This window comes from Sparus aurata, chromosome 12 (genome assembly GCF_900880675.1).
Source record: "Sparus aurata chromosome 12, fSpaAur1.1, whole genome shotgun sequence".
NCBI lineage: Eukaryota > Metazoa > Chordata > Actinopteri > Spariformes > Sparidae > Sparus > Sparus aurata.
In genome coordinates, this window is record NC_044198.1 from 25,152,713 (window position 1) to 25,170,222 (window position 17,510).

General features: G+C 40.0%; 1 protein-coding gene and 1 long non-coding RNA gene across 9 annotated transcripts in view; one reads left to right on the forward strand and one right to left on the reverse strand.

Moving 5' to 3' along the window:
* mef2ca (myocyte enhancer factor 2ca) overlaps positions 1-6,430 on the forward strand; it is a 28,396-nt gene extending 21,966 nt beyond the window's left edge. For 2 of the 8 annotated variants that reach the window (XM_030435331.1, XM_030435332.1), the window contains 6 exons: positions 36-222; positions 308-352; positions 1,314-1,471; positions 1,585-1,608; positions 1,747-2,087; positions 2,238-6,430. In XM_030435331.1, coding sequence (XP_030291191.1) covers positions 36-222; positions 308-352; positions 1,314-1,471; positions 1,585-1,608; positions 1,747-2,087; positions 2,238-2,586 — 1,104 coding nt within the window. In that variant the 3' untranslated portion in view covers positions 2,587-6,430. The remainder of the gene's footprint in view (positions 1-35; positions 223-307; positions 353-1,313; positions 1,472-1,584; positions 1,609-1,746; positions 2,088-2,237) is intronic. The other 6 variants (XM_030435335.1, XM_030435336.1, XM_030435337.1 and 3 more) reach the window with 6 other exon arrangements.
* LOC115592508 (uncharacterized) lies at positions 39-16,100 on the reverse strand. The gene is made up of 3 exons (XR_003986180.1): positions 15,932-16,100; positions 15,571-15,770; positions 39-170 (listed from the first exon to the last, which is right to left on the reverse strand). It is a non-coding gene; the product is annotated as an uncharacterized LOC115592508 (long non-coding RNA).
* Between the last annotated feature and the right edge of the window lie 1,410 nt (positions 16,101-17,510).

A 17,510-nucleotide genomic window follows, 5' to 3' on the forward strand; every position in this document is an offset into this window, starting at 1 on the left:
CCTCCGTGATGTTAACCAGCTCCTGATCTGTCCAGCAGGGTCTGCCTCCCTCCAACTACGACATGGGCGTGTCCCTCCCCGGCAGTAATCCCGGCGGACTGCTGTACTCCCAGCCTGGACTCGGCTGCGGCCTCAGCAACCACAACCTGCTGCCCATCACACACACACACCTGCAGAGAAACAGCATGTCCCCTCAGCGGCCCTCCAGCACTGGAAATGCAGGTATGTGAGCCTAAAGTCTTAATAACTCACAATAATCCCAACATTTGATTCTGTTATCTGACCGTGTGTGTGTTTGTGTCCGCAGGTCTGATGGGTTCAGAGCTGCCGAGCACTGTGGTCTCCACTGTGGGTAAGACTGCAGTTTATTTCTATTCCTTCAGCCAATCAGAAGATTTAGATCAGTTAACATGTTTTATTCAGCATGTTATCTTTATATTATTAAGGGGAAAATGATCACAACTTCAGCTTTACTATTATCCTGAAGTGACACATGACACTACTGCCTGTCTGTCCATGTTGCTCTGTTTTTTGGATAAGTTTTCTTAATCTGATTTGAGGCTCTAATGATTAAAGATGTCATAGTTAATTACCAATACTAGGCTGTATAACAAAAATTAAATGTAAATTAAATCTGGCAGATGAAGCAAAAGAAAGAAACACATCTTGATTCAAAAAACAAATGTTAAAAGCCAAATTAAATGCCGTTTTAGGGAACATAAAGTACAGCTGTGCTCGTCTCCCTCTCTCCGTTTTTACACAAAGAAAGTAATATGGTCATTAAAACATTTGCAGAATTAATCACAAGTCCCAAATTATTAAAATTTCTCACAGATTGTGTTTCACAAAATTTATAAAGTTTCTCCAAACTCAACAACTCACAAAATTGAGCGTTTTTCAAAGGGAGTCTGGGATTTTTCTCCACAGGTGACAAAGAAGAAGCCTGTATTGGCTTCAGTCAGCTGTATTTGTAAAATTCGACAGTTGGGTCGTCGATAAAATGTCTTCTTTCATAAATTTAGTGTAAAACAGTGTGTTTAAACAGCTGCTTAATGTTGGCGGCTAAGACGGACTTTAGACACACAAGTGGAAGAAAATGAAACATGAAGACACGAATGATTTAGGATTTCCTGCAGCCTCTTAGAAAAAGTTTCTCCTCCTCACTCAACAACTCTCAAAATTGTGCGATTTTATAAAGGAGTCTGGGGATACTGCCGTTACTAGTTCAATGCTTAATTTCCTTTCAGAGCCTACGTGAAGTAAAACTAAAAAATAGTTTATAAAATTGCATTGAAACACGTCTTTCTCTCCAGGAAATGGCAGCTACAGTAACCACTGCACCTCCCCCGGACTGATGTCTCCAGTCTCCAAGAACATGCAGGACAAGAGTCCTCCGATGAGCATGAACCGTAAACCTGACCTCCGCACACTGATGCCGCCCTCCAACAAGTGCAACAACATGCCCACCATTGTGAGTGCTCCCACCATCATTCATCTCATTTTTCATCTTGTTGATTTCCCTGTTTTAGTCTGTTGTCATGCATGCTGACTCACTTCAGTCTGTGCTTTAACGCTGCACTCCAGTGTGAGGATTTTGATCTGATGTTGGTAAGTTATTCTTTAATCACGGGGTGACACTGTCAGATGTAGATGAGAATCGTTTCATTGTAGTTTTACCTTTTTGTTACTCCAGTTTCTGTGTGTGTGGCCGTCTGAAGTCTGATGATAAGACTCTTTTCTCCACAGAACCAGAGAATAAATCACTCTCAGAGCGCTCAGACGCTGTCCACTCCTGCCGTGTCCATCGCCGCTCAGACTCTACCCGGACAGGGGATGGGCGGGTATCCGTCCACGCTCTCCTCTTCTTACGGCACAGGTGATTACGACAGAACAACGCCGCGACAGACCAGAGGCTCAGATCTCGTGCAGGACCTGATTAACGATGTGTGTTCTCGTCCTCAAGAGTTCTCCCTCGGCAACGACCTGTCCTCCCTGTCCGGGTTCGGAGGTTCTGGCCTTGGATCGGTCACAAACTGGCAGCAACAGCAGATACAGAATCTGCAGCACTCGGCACTCGGACACATGGGGTGAGAATCTGTTTGTTGGATGTGTAGTTTATTTTAGTATAACGGTATTTACAAGTGCAGTTGTGCTCCTGTGTTGAGTTTTCAACAGTCAAGAAAAAAAGGAGCATTGCTGAAATTTTCCTCATTCCTTTTTTCCCTCTCGTCTTTCAGGAACTTGTGTCAGAACTCGAACCTAAACCTCGCCTCCGGTCATCAGCATCTCCACATCAAGTCCGAGCCCGCCTCCCCTCCGAGAGACCGGAGCGTGGGAATGATGGGCACGGGACTGGGAGGATGCGGCACCACAGCCGGATACTCCATGGCCGGCCGGGGTCCCAACGAGCCGGGCCGCTCCCCCGGCGACAGCGCGTCCAGCTGCGGGAGCTCGTACGAAGGCAGCGAGGAGCGCGATGATCACCACGGGAACGACAACTTCCTCCTCCGACCTCTGTCCAGTCAGGAGGAGCACCACAGCCCGTCAGTAAAGCGGATGAGGCTATCAGAGGGCTGGGCGACATGATGGGAGTCGGTCTGCAGCCAGAGGGGGCGGGGGTGTTAGTAAAGTTACCTTATAGTGTTATTATTATTAATATTATTATTATCATATTCTTCTTGTACTGAGTGGGTGTGCTATATGTGTAATGGTAACATGTACGTGAGGGAGGGCAGAGTCAGACTTGTTTTCTGTGGATACAGAAGCTGTACACCAGAGGAAAGATCGCACATTTATCAAACTTCTAATAATGACGCCAATCGAAACATTTCTCACAGAAAATAAGCAACCGATCACAATATTTATCACAGCCAGAGACAAAGATTTACCCCACATTTGCCTCATTGCCCTCAAATCTCTACATTTGACTGTCCATAATGAGTGTAACAGTGTTATAGAAGCACATTGTTGACCAGTAGACTGCTTTTCAACATGTAAAATAGGCGGAGTTACCCTTTAATTAGTGAAAAAGGGAAAAATAACTGCCCTTTTCATCCATTCTGATGACTTACTTCTCTTCATGACTAATTACGTTGACCGCAGCACATCTCAGAAGCTTTTATTCTGAAGTCAAAGTGAAGGATTTTCACAATAATGTCTCTTTTTAGCAGTTTGATAAATGTCGCAGGACGACGATCTGAGACGAACGTGCAGTGAAGCAGCTGGACAGTCTGTCGGTGTACATGTATTGCTTGTGTTGTGTGTGTGTTCGGGGCAGGGGAGGGGGAGGGGACGGGTATAAGTCAATAACAAATATGTTACATGCACATTCACGTATGTGCACATGTATGCAAACTAACTAAAAAAAAAAAAAAAGGTAAAAGTGAAGAAGTCTGGTACTCTGAAGCTACTGGTGAGTTTAATAAACATGTGGATCATTAGGAGCCGTGAGAGCAGGCGTGCCGATCAGTCCACGCCGTGTTGCAGGTTCAACATATTTGCGCACATTAAAAAAAAAAAACATATAGCACATTTAAAAAACATGATTGTATGGAAGGTAAAAGTGTGGCAGATGAACGAGGGAGGAGAGAGAGGAAGTTCAGCGAGAGGAGGAGAAGTGAAGCTCTGGTGAGAGAGAGGAATGTGAGCGAGGAGGTTTCAGGACGAGCGATGTGAAAGTTATTTTGCAACAGGTTGCATAGAAAAAAAAGAAGCTTTGGACAATTTTCACTTGATGTGAAGACGCTTATCAGAGTTAGTGAATACATTTTCAGAGCTGTGTTTAGAAAAAATGTGATTTTTATTGAATTCAGTCCAGATACACGAAAATATGGAAGCAAAGAAAAAGGCTGAGAGGATTTCAGTCGTATTCTGTTACAGGAAAACTATAAAACAAACCACGACTGAATACTTTAAATTTATTGATTTACACACAATTAAAGATGTGATATAAACAAAGACAGTCACATACAGACACAAATATACAAATATTAATTAAACATAAGCAAAAGTCTGAGCAGGACAGATGTTACAGTCATTATGAATAACTCAAAACTAAACAAAAAAAAAAACGAAAGGCACATTTATTTGTGTTACACCCTCCCAAAACATTTACACAATTTACAATAAATTAACAAAATAAACCCAATGAACTATAAAAGGAAACTTTTAAATAGGATTTAAGAACATAACAATATGCTAAGTTAGAGTAAAACTAATATTTTGGGTTTGCAAATTCATATTCTTGAAAATTTCAGTGTCCGAAATTCAAGTTTAGCCAAATAAATGTAGTTTCTCAAATTAGATTCACATCCGATGTGAAACTTTAACATGAACTCAAACATTTCGACAAAAACAGCTCCTCTGTATCTACGTTTAAATACAGCTGAAGTGAATATTTAACTTAAAAAATCATCGATTTTAATTCAAGTTTTTGATTTTAAGGGGGTTTTTTTCATAAAAAGGTTCAGAAATTCAGATTCCCAAAATATTTAAAACATAAAACCTGGTTAAAGAATTAAAGTTGCTCAGATTAGATCGATATCAGAAGCTACAGTGTAACATGATATTCAGGTTATGCAACAAAAATCTAAATTCACAAAACCACTAAAATTCACACTGATGGCTTTTAAATTAAACCATTTCAGTGTGATGGTGTTTAAGTATTCAGTCGTGGTTACATTTCAAATAATTTTTAATTTGATTATTGCTTCCATACAAACAAAACCACATTATTTTCCTATAAAACAAACAAACAAAGCTCCTGTGGTTTTACATATCAAACAGAGAGGAGTCGCATTCAGACCTCCCTCATGGCCTTGTTATGCACAGAGACAGTTAGCATGAGCTGATAGATTAGCAGGATTTAGCCGAGTGAGGGTTGCACTCCTATAAAAAAAAAAGAAAAAAAAAGCCATATCCGACAGGACAGTGATGCTTTGCTGCACAAAGTTTATAGTGTTGTGTTTTGTTTTTTTTGAATTCCTTATTATATCAAATTGATATTCTTGGATGTCTGCAGCTCTATTTAATAAGATAACAGTAATATAATGTAAAGCAGAGAGGTGCACGACATTTTCTAATAAAACATTCAGGGAGATTTTACGTTGAATTGAGATGAAAGATTCACCTTTTAGAAAAAGTTCAGCTGGTGTCAGACTCGACAGTTTTATCACACTGACAATCTGCTGTTTTTTGGTTTTTTTTCAAACCCCGGCACAACAATTGCAAACGACTGCACGTCAACACTTTGTGGTGATTATTAGAATATACAGTATTTACAGTGGTGGAAGGGAAAGTGGTTTTACAACAACCACAGTTATTCAAAACACTTAAAACACTACTTAAATAAAAGTATCGTCAGCTTCGATTGGTAAATGTCTTCTGTGACATTATGAGATTATTAATTCTGATGCATTGATTTACTTTTTGGGAATCTGGCTTGTGAGATACCCTTGAATACACTTGAGTAAATGTTCTCAGCTACTTTCCACCGCTGTATATTTGCGCTGTAACTCTACAAGGGCATCATAGACATTTTGAATAATTCGTGCCTTGTACCTCATCTGGGTCTGACACCCGCCACAATAAAAGTCTGAACAGACTAGATGAAGCTGACTTGATACCCACTTGTTCTTTTTCTTTTTGTTTTTATTTAAAGAGACAGAGAGGTGGCTGAGGGTTGTTCACATTTGAATATTTTGGTTTAAAAACTGTATATTTGGAGCTCAGACCTTCAGCCACAGTCCTCCGTGTCTGTTTGTGCCCCATTTGCTGTAAATCCAGCAGCTAAATTCACCCATTCAAATCCCTGAAGCTTTTGTAGTTAGAAAGGGCAGAGCCCAGAGATGTTTTTCTTCTGCACTCCTTTTTCTTTTACTTTGACCGCGTTGGTCGGCCTCCAGCTCAGACTTCCTGCAGAGCCCGAGGGCCCGGAGAGCCAGGAGCTCGTCCTCAGGCTCCAGGTGGAGTCCACTGCGTGCAGGTGGAGGTGGAACGTGGAGTGTAAACTAACCAAAGTGTGAAATTCTCTCTTTATTTGTGTTTTTGGTTTGATTCTTTAATAAGTAACTGCCTGGACTTTGTCAAATCTGTCATGTACTTGTACCTCAAATGCCCCGATGAAATTATTTGTATTTGGCGACATGAGTTGAATGTCCTCTGTACTGTAAATGTACACTTTGGGCTGTATTTTCCCCTCTTTACGTGCACTAATGCTTCTAATAACCACCAGTTAAATATTCTAAAGAGATTGTTAGCGGCATAAGCTGGCCTTTGTCGCCACTTGGAGACAATGTTTCTCACGAGAAAAACAAAGTGCACCTCTGTAGTCGCAGTCAGAGATCATGTACAGCAGTTCCCTCACTCAGACATGTGGTAGTATTTGTATTTTGCAGAAAAAATATATAAAATATACAGGCTCTGTTACAAACGTCTCTGTGTGGTTTGTCTTCTTTGCTTCTTCCGCTTTCTGTTTTATTTTTTTTTAAAGGTTTCACACTGAGTTTCATTTCACATATAATGTTATATTTTATTTCTGCAGGCTTCGGATTTTAAGAGCCTCTTAAAATCAGATTTTCAATTAACTAAGAGAAATTTTTACTGAGTTCAAACATTCAACCGTAGGAACAAGAAGAAGAAACATTTTGACTGAAGGGGGACTCTAGGATAATAAGATTTGACCAGAACATAACATTTAACTGCGTAGGTTTCTGTGAAGTGCTGTTCAGAAAGCATCCTATAAAAAAGCACCGAGAGAAAATTAGATTTGACATTTCTGTTCAACAACACGGGGTCGTAGGTTTCTAAAATCAGAAAAGACCTTGTTGCAAAAAGTGCATCAACTCTAAACGAACCCTGAAATGAAAAAAAAGGACGAAAATCAATGAAAAATACACAGAAATGTTGGTGTTGAGCCTCAAGAATCAAAACAATGATACAGAGATTATCGGATGACTGAAAGAACAATAAAATATTTCTAATCTCAATTTGCAAAATGAAATTCAAAGCACCAAACTTCAGCCAGTGATGGAAGAAGCATCAGATCCTTTAATTTCACTACAAAGAAAAATCAAAACCTTACTCGTGTTATAAGCAAAATGCATTTAAGATTTAAAGTAAATGTTCCCTCAGTATTTTCCTATATTATCTGATATTTCTAGCTCAGCTATCCTGTGAGAACCATTCATCTGTAAAAGGTTTTACAGTTACAGAAAAACATCCTTAATCGATTTAGCTTAAGAAGGAGCAACATTTTCTTCAGTTTATCACAAACATTCAACATCAAGTAACCAAAGTCTGTCTGACTTCTGTAGTGGAGTAAAAATATAAAGCAGCATCAAATGGAAACACTCAAATAAAGTTGAGGTATGCTGAATTTTGTACTTGAGTAAATGTGCAGCCATCACAACTCGACACACCTTCATGTCTGTTGTAGCTACACACTAACACCAGGGGGCGCCACAGACTTCAACTCCTGTTTCCCCTTTTTCCTCTCAGGTCCTCTCCTTCAAAACAGAGCTGCTACAAAACACCAAATTAATTATAAATACACCACTCAGAATTAATGAGGGATACGTGTTTCACAAACACTTTTATTGCATATTCGCGCACATGCGTACAGGCGCTTATACCCCAATATCCCTAATTTATTTTGAGAAGTGGATATAACAGGGCTGCTACAACATATCACAATCATGATCAATGAATCTGGCACTTATTTTCTTGATTAAGGCATCGATCAATGTCAGGGAATTGTGGGAAAATGAATATCAAAAGGTTCGAGGCGACGTCTTCAAAATTTTGTTATTTATCAGTTCAAAATCTAAAAGAGAAAAATTCAAATAGAAGCAACAGATCCTCTTTTTTATTTGAATTGGGCCTTTAAAAGTTTATTGAAAATATAAATTGATTTTCCAACAGTTTCGAACTGTTTGTCAGTCAATGAATCAATAAAAATCCTAGACATTATCTGAGATTTATCCTCATTTGTTATCTGTTTTAAATTTCTCATCAATAAAACTCTGTTTTTTGTTCAAACGACTCAATATCAGCATGTCAGGAAATGATCCTTTTGTTAATTTGACAATTTAATCTCAAACTGCTGGACGTATCATCAATGATTTCACTATTCTTATAGCTGTTCGTGAATAATCCCTGATCACGAATCTACGGAAGAGGATTAGGGCCACACATGAATTTTTTTTGTAGTTCTGACTTTAAAGTCAGAATTCTGACTTTAATCTCAGAATTCTGACTTTAAAGTCAGAATTCTGAGATTAAAGTCAGAATTCTGACTTTAAAGTCAGAATTCTGAGATTAAAGTCAGAATTCTGAGAAAAAAGTCAGAATTCTGACTTTAAAGTCAGAATTCTGAGAATAAAGTCAGAAGTCTGCACATGTAAAAAAATGTTGAGTTCTGACTTTAATCTCAGAATTCTGAGAAAAAAGTCAGAATTCTGACTTTAATCTCAGAATTCTGAGAAAAAAGTCAGAATTCTGACTTTAATCTCAGAATTCTGACTTTTTTCTCAGAATTCTGACTTTAAAGTCAGAACTACAAAAAAAATTCACATGTGGCCCTAATCCTCTTCCGTACGAATCAGCAGGTGACAAAGAGAAAACCATTTCCTTTAATCCTTCACTCGTACTGTGTGTTACATGTCTGCCACCTGTTGGTGAAGCAGCAGCTGCACTCAACAGGTAACACACCTGTTTTTGTCGGAGCGTCTGCGTTTGCTGAATGAATCCACTGTTGAACAAATGAGCAAGTCTATAAAAATACCAACAAGTGTTTCATCCAGAATGTCTGATTTATTGGATTTTTTTTCACTGTTCACACGTTCTACGGTGGCCCTGTAGGTCAAACCACACAACACACAACATTTCTAGGAAACGCGAGTGTGACAGACGCTGAGTTACAGACCGGAGGTGGTGCTGTGCGGCCCGTCAGCGGGTCGGAGCAGCTCTGCTATGTGGGAACATTTCAGATTAGGGAAAAGGTGGGACAACACTTCTCGTTTGTGATTGGACAGAACCCAAGTCCCTGGCAACAGTTCAATGTCATTTCCTGTTTCTATCTTGTACCACTCTGTGTTTTGTGAAACGTAGTTGTGTTTTGACCCTCAAGGCCACTGTACTTTTCTCACTGTCAGAGTTAATCTTTCTGCTTTCTGTGTTGAGTTCACACTGAAATATATCGATAAATATCAGATGAGCTGCAAGTCATGATCCCTTCAGAGTGAAAATCCTGCAATTTTTGCATCTAGCACAACTCAAATAAATATATAAACATTATATAGATATCTGTAAAAGCCTGCAAAGTTAAATTTAGGATTTGGTACCCTCAAAATTTGATTCCCGCCCCCCAAAAAGACTGACTTAAAGAACGAGGTTCTGCGACTGAATCAGCATCACAAGGCGTCTGATAATGAACTATTACATATCATAACATAGGGATAAAAAACAAAGCAAGCCTGTATCCCTGTAAGAAAGGGAAAACACTATAACTTTATACAGTTCAAACTGTTATTAATTGACGGTTTTTAAAACATATAGTTTCAGGGGACGTCACATGATATTCCTTCAAAATAAAACATTGTTATTTTCTGTAAACTGTCCACATAACACCAATAGATTTATAAGAAATGCAGTTACAATGTAAAAATAGAAGAAAAAACAGCACTACTAGTATAAAAAGTTAGTCTGGAGGCCGACTATACACACTTTACTATAAACTCATCAATGTACAAGCTGTAAAAACAGAGTTGGAATAGTTTGGAACTTGAGTCGAAGTGTAGAGACGGACTAGTGAGTAGATGAGTCTCCATCTTCACCGTGATGGCGTTTAATTTCCCCGACCACCTCTGTAGTCTCATTTAGACACTTTTCAGAAAGCGCTTTGTGTTACACACAGATCTTATTTCAGCCATTTAACTGAAAACCAATTAAAAAACGAATCACTTTGGAGGAGACATGGAACTAGAAGTGCCTAAGTGCTAATAGGAATCCAGGTTTTAGGACTTACGCTGTGGAACAGCAGTTTGTAAGAGCAATCATGAGCTTCAGATGTAACGTAAAGCCAGAAAAACCGGCTTGTGTTTTGAGTTACATTGCCAATCAAGAAGTCCTACAGTGCAGGAATGTTGGACTATGAACCGGCACACATAACAAACGCCAATGTGGGTCATAATAAGCTCCTATTACAACATGTGTTCACTTTACTGTATTCATTATCGATGTATTAATGCGTTCATCGCTTTAATGTTGCAGCTGGTAACTTTTAATACTGCTGAGTTTCCATCATATTATGTCATTAGCTGACTTGTATTTTTCATTAATAATCTGAATCTGTAAAGTAAACAGAGCTGTGTATAATATTCGCCTCCAAATGGAGTAAAATGTGGAAGTAGCATGAACAGGAGATACTACAAAATATACAGTAGTTTAATAAGTGCACTCAGTTATATTCAGCAGGGCCTCCAGTTTCCTGCTGTCAACGTTGTTCTTATCTTTAACCACGACCACGTTCGATCCTCAACCTCTGACATGTGGTTAGTATTGTCACCATGGTAACCATTAGTCCTCATTTGAACCCAATCCACATTCTTTCCCTAAACCTAACCTGAACTTTAACCATAAAGCAGAACTACTTCTCAACAATACTTGATCGGACCTAATATGAAAACATGTATTTACATTTTTTTTAATGTTTACATATTCCAGGTGCTTGTTTGGTTTTGGTCTCCGTTGTGCTCGTGGGCTTTGATTATAATCACTGCGCAGAGGAACAAGGCACACAAACCTCTCATAAATTCTGTCTCGCAGTGTCGTTATGGATGCAGACAGCTCGTGTTTATTTTTGGCAGCTGGGTAGCGCTCATAGATTGTTGGCTGGGCGTCGGCAGATGAACAGGATGCCAAAATAAAGGGCGAAGGTTTCAGCAGTTTTGAAGCAGCCTCTTCTGCATGTCATCGAGCAGAACGAAGCTAAGACACCTGAGCACAGTAACTAAACATGTGTGTTTGTGCATGTTTGCATTTTATTCCACATGTGGTTTTGATTGGATGGAAAATGAAGCTTTTTTCTGGGTTTGGAAACAGGTGATCCGCACAGTGTAGCCACCAAAACCTGAGCTGTGTTTAGAAGTCGTCAAGGACACCCCTTGAACTGGCCGTCAGCCCAGATGCCTGTGAAGTACCTTGTGTGTGTGTGTGTGTGTGTGTGTGTGTGTGTGTGTGTGTGTGTGTGTGTGTGTGTGTGTGTGTGTGTCTAATGCATGTGCGACTTGAACAAACACACAAACACTTCAGGTACTTAAAGCCCAGCAGATGACTTTAGTCCAGCGCGACCTATATATGCATCGGTGGAAGAAGTACTTAAAGGAACAGTTCACACAAAAATAGAATTTAAAAAATTGTAGCCATTACCTCATCAGCCAAACTCAGATGTTTTCTGCAAACAATAGAAATGTTGAAACTTTTCATTTCTTTTGGATTAAATTTTCACTTTGCTTCGGCTCTCTTGGTTAAGTTTGCAAAAGATCATTTTTTGGTTTAAAATACCCGTTTTGGTGGCCACAAACACGACTCGTTGAAAAAAAAAAACACTGTTCTGTCAGCACAACAAAGGCTGGGAATTGCACAGTGGTCGCCTTTAAAATATCCTGTGTTGTCACGCTTACAAATGTTGAAACGTTGTCTTGAACCGCAGTCACTGGCTTCTCATCAGTAAGGTCACCACCCTGCCCTCCTAGACACAAAATGAAAGTCTGGAAGAAAACCTGTAATGTGAACCCTCACGGCCGGGCTGCTCACCCACATGCTGATGGAAAATTGGGTGAAGTCCACCCAACATTTCTAGAGCCTCAAGGCAAAACTGCGATGCAGCATTTATTCTCCTGGACAACTGATCCATAAAAATAGGAATACAGCTCGCGGTGTAATCCAAGTCTCCAGAAGTCTTGACATCCCAAACTGAGTCTGAAAGTTAGTTAGTTAAAACGCTGTCGTGTGACCAAGCTTGTGCTTTAGCTTTAGCTTAGCTGCTGCGGGGAAGTATCCAGCTTTAATAAAAGTGTGTAAATAACATCTATTCAAGTCAGTTTGGGATCTTGAGGCTACCTGAGACTTAAACTACACCGGACGAGCTGTGTGGAGCCATTTTATGTTCTTTTCAGTTGTTTTTTTTAAGTTTTGAAACAAGTCTCCAGCTACTTCAGTCGTTAATCAGAACGCTGCAGCACTGTTTTGCCGTGAAGCTCCAGAAATGTTTTGTGGACTACGAAGCTTCACCATGGGGGTGGGGAGATAATGACTAAATGTTCATTTTTGGGTGAACTGTTCCTTTAACTAAAAGTACCACTAACACAGTGTAGAAACACTCTGTTACAAAGGAATCTCCTGCATTCACATTAGTATTAGAGGGAAGTACATGATTATTGGAGTGTATTTAAAGTGAAATGACTCATGACACAGAATCAGCCACAACAATGTACATTATATGATTGACTACAAATATGTTTACTTTAAAGCTGCAGCTGGTAAAGGTGGAGCTAGTTTTAGTAACTGCACATACTGCTGGATTCATAAAGTTACTAAAATGCAAAGTAACTAAAGCGAAACCTGGAGTAAAAAGTAGAATTATTCCATCTTAAATGCAGCAGACTAGAAGTGTAAAGTAGCAGAAAATGGAAAGATCCTCATGTAACTCAAGTACATCAGTGCTGTGCTTGGGTGAAAGTATGTGCCGTGTCTCCATGTTCTGTTCAAACTCCTTCGTGAGACTCACGTCTGTCTTTCATTCCACCAATTCGGTAACCGAAGAACAAAAAGGACACCTTTTCTAGTCAGCCATAAGAAAACACAGGCTTCATCTTTCATGGCAACATGACCAGGTCTTACAAAACGTGATGCCTATCTGTCCGTCCGTCTGTCTGTCTGTCTGTCTGTCTGTCTGTCTGTCGCTGCACATTCCCCATTCTGTCTGTGCCTTCTGTGTCCTCATCCAGTTCAAACCAGTTTCTGTTTATCAGCAGGAAAGACGCAGCCTGTATAGTAGAAGCCAAAACATTGCATGTGACCTCCCATCACTTGTGTGTGCAGGAGGTTCTTGTTCTTGTGTGTGTGTTCTTGTGTGTGTGTGTGTGTGTGTGTGTGTGTGTGTGTGTGCGCGTCTTGGTATGTGAGAGAGTTGTGTAATTATGAGTCAAGGTAAAACTAACAAGAGGCGCAGAGTCCTGATAAACGTGATATAATTTCATGTTGGAGAAAGGAGTGTTTAATTTGTCAGCAAGTAAAGCCGGCTCTGAATGTGCGCTGCCTCGAGACAGAAGAACGCTCTGTTAAATGTGTGCTACATGGTCGATTAGTCATAAGTTCCACCTGTGGAGGGATAATAATGGATATGAGCCTGGTCTGACTGCCTGCTTGTACATGCAGGGATGATTGTGCAGTCATATAGTGGGAGAGTTACTCAGATCCTTTACTTAACTCAAAAGCACCAAAACAACAATGTTAAAACACAAAAGAACTAACAATTTACTAGCTACTGATGTGGCGTCACTTTGTGGACAAATGTCTCCATTTTTAAAAACAGCAGAAAGTGAGAAGCCCTTTTAAAAAGGCAGCTCCGTTTGCAATGTTCGTCACACCTACATGTGAAAGTGCAACGTTCTCTGTTTTAAAGGAACAGTTCACCCAAAATGAAAATTGGCATCGAAACAGAGTTGCAGCGTATTCCTCAACAACTGAAGAAGATGGAGACTTGTTTTAAAACATAAAAAAACAAAACAAGAAGCCCAGAGATCCCAAAATTTGAAAAGATGTGATCGACACCCTCGCCGTGCGGTCACGCTCGTGCACAGACTTCAGACAGGGTGTGCGCTAACACTTGTAGCTTAGCGGCGGCGTTTCAAATCAGTTTCGAAACTTGGATTACACCAGATGAGCTGTACGGAGCCATTCTGTGTTTGTTTTTTTCTTTTACATCCCCTTCAGTCGTTAGGGAGAACGCTGCATCACTGTTTTGTTGTGAATCTCCAGAAATGTTCTGTGGATTATGACACTTCACCCGATTTTCCATCAGCATGGCGATGACGGTGAGGAGATAATAATAGAATTTTCATTTTTGGATGCACTTATCCTTTAAGACCAAATCTACTTAAAGCTACATAAGATTTAAATCTCCACTGAGAGATTATAAAATGCTGATTTTATCCTAAAGATTCCTCGAAACACCCCCCACCCTCACCAACAACAAATCCCTGTTTAACCTATAAACACAAATCGTCAAACTGTTTCATCAATGACGTGCATATAGGTCAGTGTGTTTGCTCCTTAATGATGTATGGATGAATTTAACTGAAAAGGAAAGTAGAAAACATTATCCGTCTACACTTCAAGTTACAGAACAGCTTCAGCAAAAAGAGCGTAACTCCAAAATACTATCTTTTCTTCTCTCCATGTCGTTTCCTGGTCCGCAGGGATTAGGTCAGCAGCAGCAGCGGCAGCTCACGTGAGCTCTGTCCTACATCTGGTTTGCTGTATCTGCAGCCGTCTGGAGGGCAGAAATCAGTGGAGCAGACGCTCCAGCAGACCGCACGTAACGGGGGAAGAAGCAGCTGCGGCCGCAAATCAGACTGAAGCATGTTTTTTCAGACTTTATGGAGTAAAGAATAATGTTGCAACAGATTCAGTGAGTTACAGACGTGGTTCTCAAACTTTCTGAAATAAATGTACCCCATTCTAAGTATTTTTTCAGCAAAGTACAGGCTGTACTATCTATTTAGGGACGTTTTATTACTGGACACTGTTGGAGGTGGAGTCCTGTTCATTCCCATGATAGCTGCTCAGTGGTGTTTTCAACCTGAAAAGCTTGACTTCCTGGGTACGAAAATACCTGGATTTCATCAACAGAGCCGGCTAACTTCCAGTTTAGAGCCCAGCTAACTTGAAGGGTCCGGATAAAGTAATCGAATCGTGCTGCTCTTCTAGATTTTCCAAATGTTATTGGACCGAATGGCACAAATTCTGACAGTGAAAAGAGTAATTTCATTAGAGTTGTGACGCTCGGAAGAACTTCTCTCCCGTTTTACAGGCGCTTCTTTCACAATGGGTCTTTTGTTGTTTTGTATTCTGTTACAACTGTTTCCAGAGGATTTGTGACGTGAACAGTGACTTCAGTGATGTACAACATGAGGCTTCAGATAAAAATCACAGACGGGTTGCCTTGCCAGCAGGAAGTGGGAATGGTGTCAACAGACACCATTTTTTTAGCAGGTTGACCTGTGTAGACCCGCCAATTTAGCTTGTTCTGCCCAGACTTAGGTTTAGATCAAATCCGAGCCAAGCTTATAAAAATCCAGGTCGACTGCAGGGTCCATTGTGTGAAAGCAGAGTTTACACATTCCCACTGCACACAAAAGCCTTAAGTTAGCGGGTTTAAATGGGATTTTTGACCTGTCTAAAAGAGGTTTAAGATGGCTTCTAGTTACACAAATGTAAGAAAAGTTCCTGATGTGAGACTTGAGAGCACTTTTCACTCAAATGAGCCAGAAGATGACAGTGTGGTACCTTGTTGAAGCGATCTGAGTCCAGTCTGCAGGCCGGCAGGTGTCCAGAGAAGCAGCCTTGACCAGTATCCATGAAGAACAAGATGGCGGACAAGCGTCCGACGACAGCGTCGTTTCTCCGGCGCCATCCACGAACACCGAGCATCGGTGTAACTCTGCAGTGTCAGCTCGTAGCAGTCTCTGATATATCTTCAGTTTCCACTTTGAAAACGATAAACGAACGCATTTAGCGTTAGCCGTGTTACCTAAACAGATGCTAAAGAGCCCATTCACTTCGCTAATGGATGCTAACAACAAACACTAGCAGGCTAACGAGCTAGCATAAACAATTAACGCTGAATAACTGAAACTTAACGTCTCACTTCAAGTAGAAAATATCTGCAGCTGGTCCAGAAGTTGTGTCGCATGAGTATCCTGCTGGTCCCGACAGCACAGAGTCTGAGACATCATCTACACACCTGCTGACATTAACATAAACATAAACACCGACATTTTGTGTCATGACGTCAAGCCAAGGTGACACAACCAGAGGCCGTGTTGCCAGATCTCGCGAGAGAAACAAGAAACCACACCAACAGAAGCCCAAAATGAGCAACCTGGCGTCCAATTAATCAATTTATACTGCAGTTTATGTATGAATTTATTGTGCATTTCATTGGAAACCATTTAAGAAGTACTAGACATTGTAATTCAATATATTCATATTTAAGTCTAAGAAACTTGAACAAAACCAGCAGGTAAAATAAAAATGAGGGATAAATTACGGACAATAAAAGTAAAGGTGTTGCTTTAATTTTCAACCTTTATTTAATTAGGGGAGGTTCACCGAAGGTTTGAAAGCGCATTGTTTAAAAAGTACTCCCAGTATCTGCACTTTTTCCCACCTTGTCTCGGGCATTGTAGTGAAGTTTCTAAGAAACTCTGTTCATTTCCTTGAAATGTCAGTCGTGTTTGTGCTGTGTACAAGGGCAGGAGAGATTAGATTAGACATTAGAGAGTTTGTTGTCATTATACAATGTGCAATAAAATTAAAAGGGCTTCAAATTAAGGTGTGCAAGGAACAGGCGTCAACAAAACAAACTACAAAATACAGGCAACCCAGCACAACAACAGAAGAATGCTGGTGTGCGTATAAATACATTACACTGTTAAGAAATATTGCACTGTTGAATTAAAGCATCAACAGGGAGAGAAAAACACAACCAGCAACATTTGAAAGCTACTTTAAAGAAAAAAAGCTCTAGGTCGCTTATAATAAGCAGACTTGGCAACCACATCGCTTCCTTTCAAGACCATGAACTCTTCAAAATAAAACACAATATTTATGACTATGTCTGTGCATCTATTTTAGGCTAATGTATTACATTTGACCATATTTATGACATGTAAAATGTTATTTCTCAAACCGACCTTTTACATTTTGTATTGAACGTATTATAGTTTAATTATTTCAGGAATTTTTACACATTCTGAAAATTAATAAATCTCACGCCCCTCCTGCAGAACTCCAAAGTACCTCTAGGGGCGCCAATGCCCCCATTTGAGAAGCATTGAGTTACTCTGTTGGCTTGATCCTGGTCTTTTTGAGACGATTTTCATTCACATTTTGGCAAAGTATCGCCATTAAAAGTATGCCGAATTAGCTATTAGCAGTACGTCTTTGTATTTTACCCATGGATGTACAGACAACTATCAATGGATGACTTTTATACTGAATTAAACTTAAAAACATGAAGATTCTCAGGCAGGTTCTGTCGGTATGAGGAGTTATTTTTTTTCTATGATCTTTTAAACTGGTTAATGCAAATCTTTTGCAATGCACCACACAGTTAAGGATATCCTTAGGAAGTGTAAGTCATGGTGGACCTAAAAACAAGTGTGTCATGTCTGTGGTTTCAGAATTTAATGAGCTATGACGCAAAGAGTTTGATGCAGTTCAAT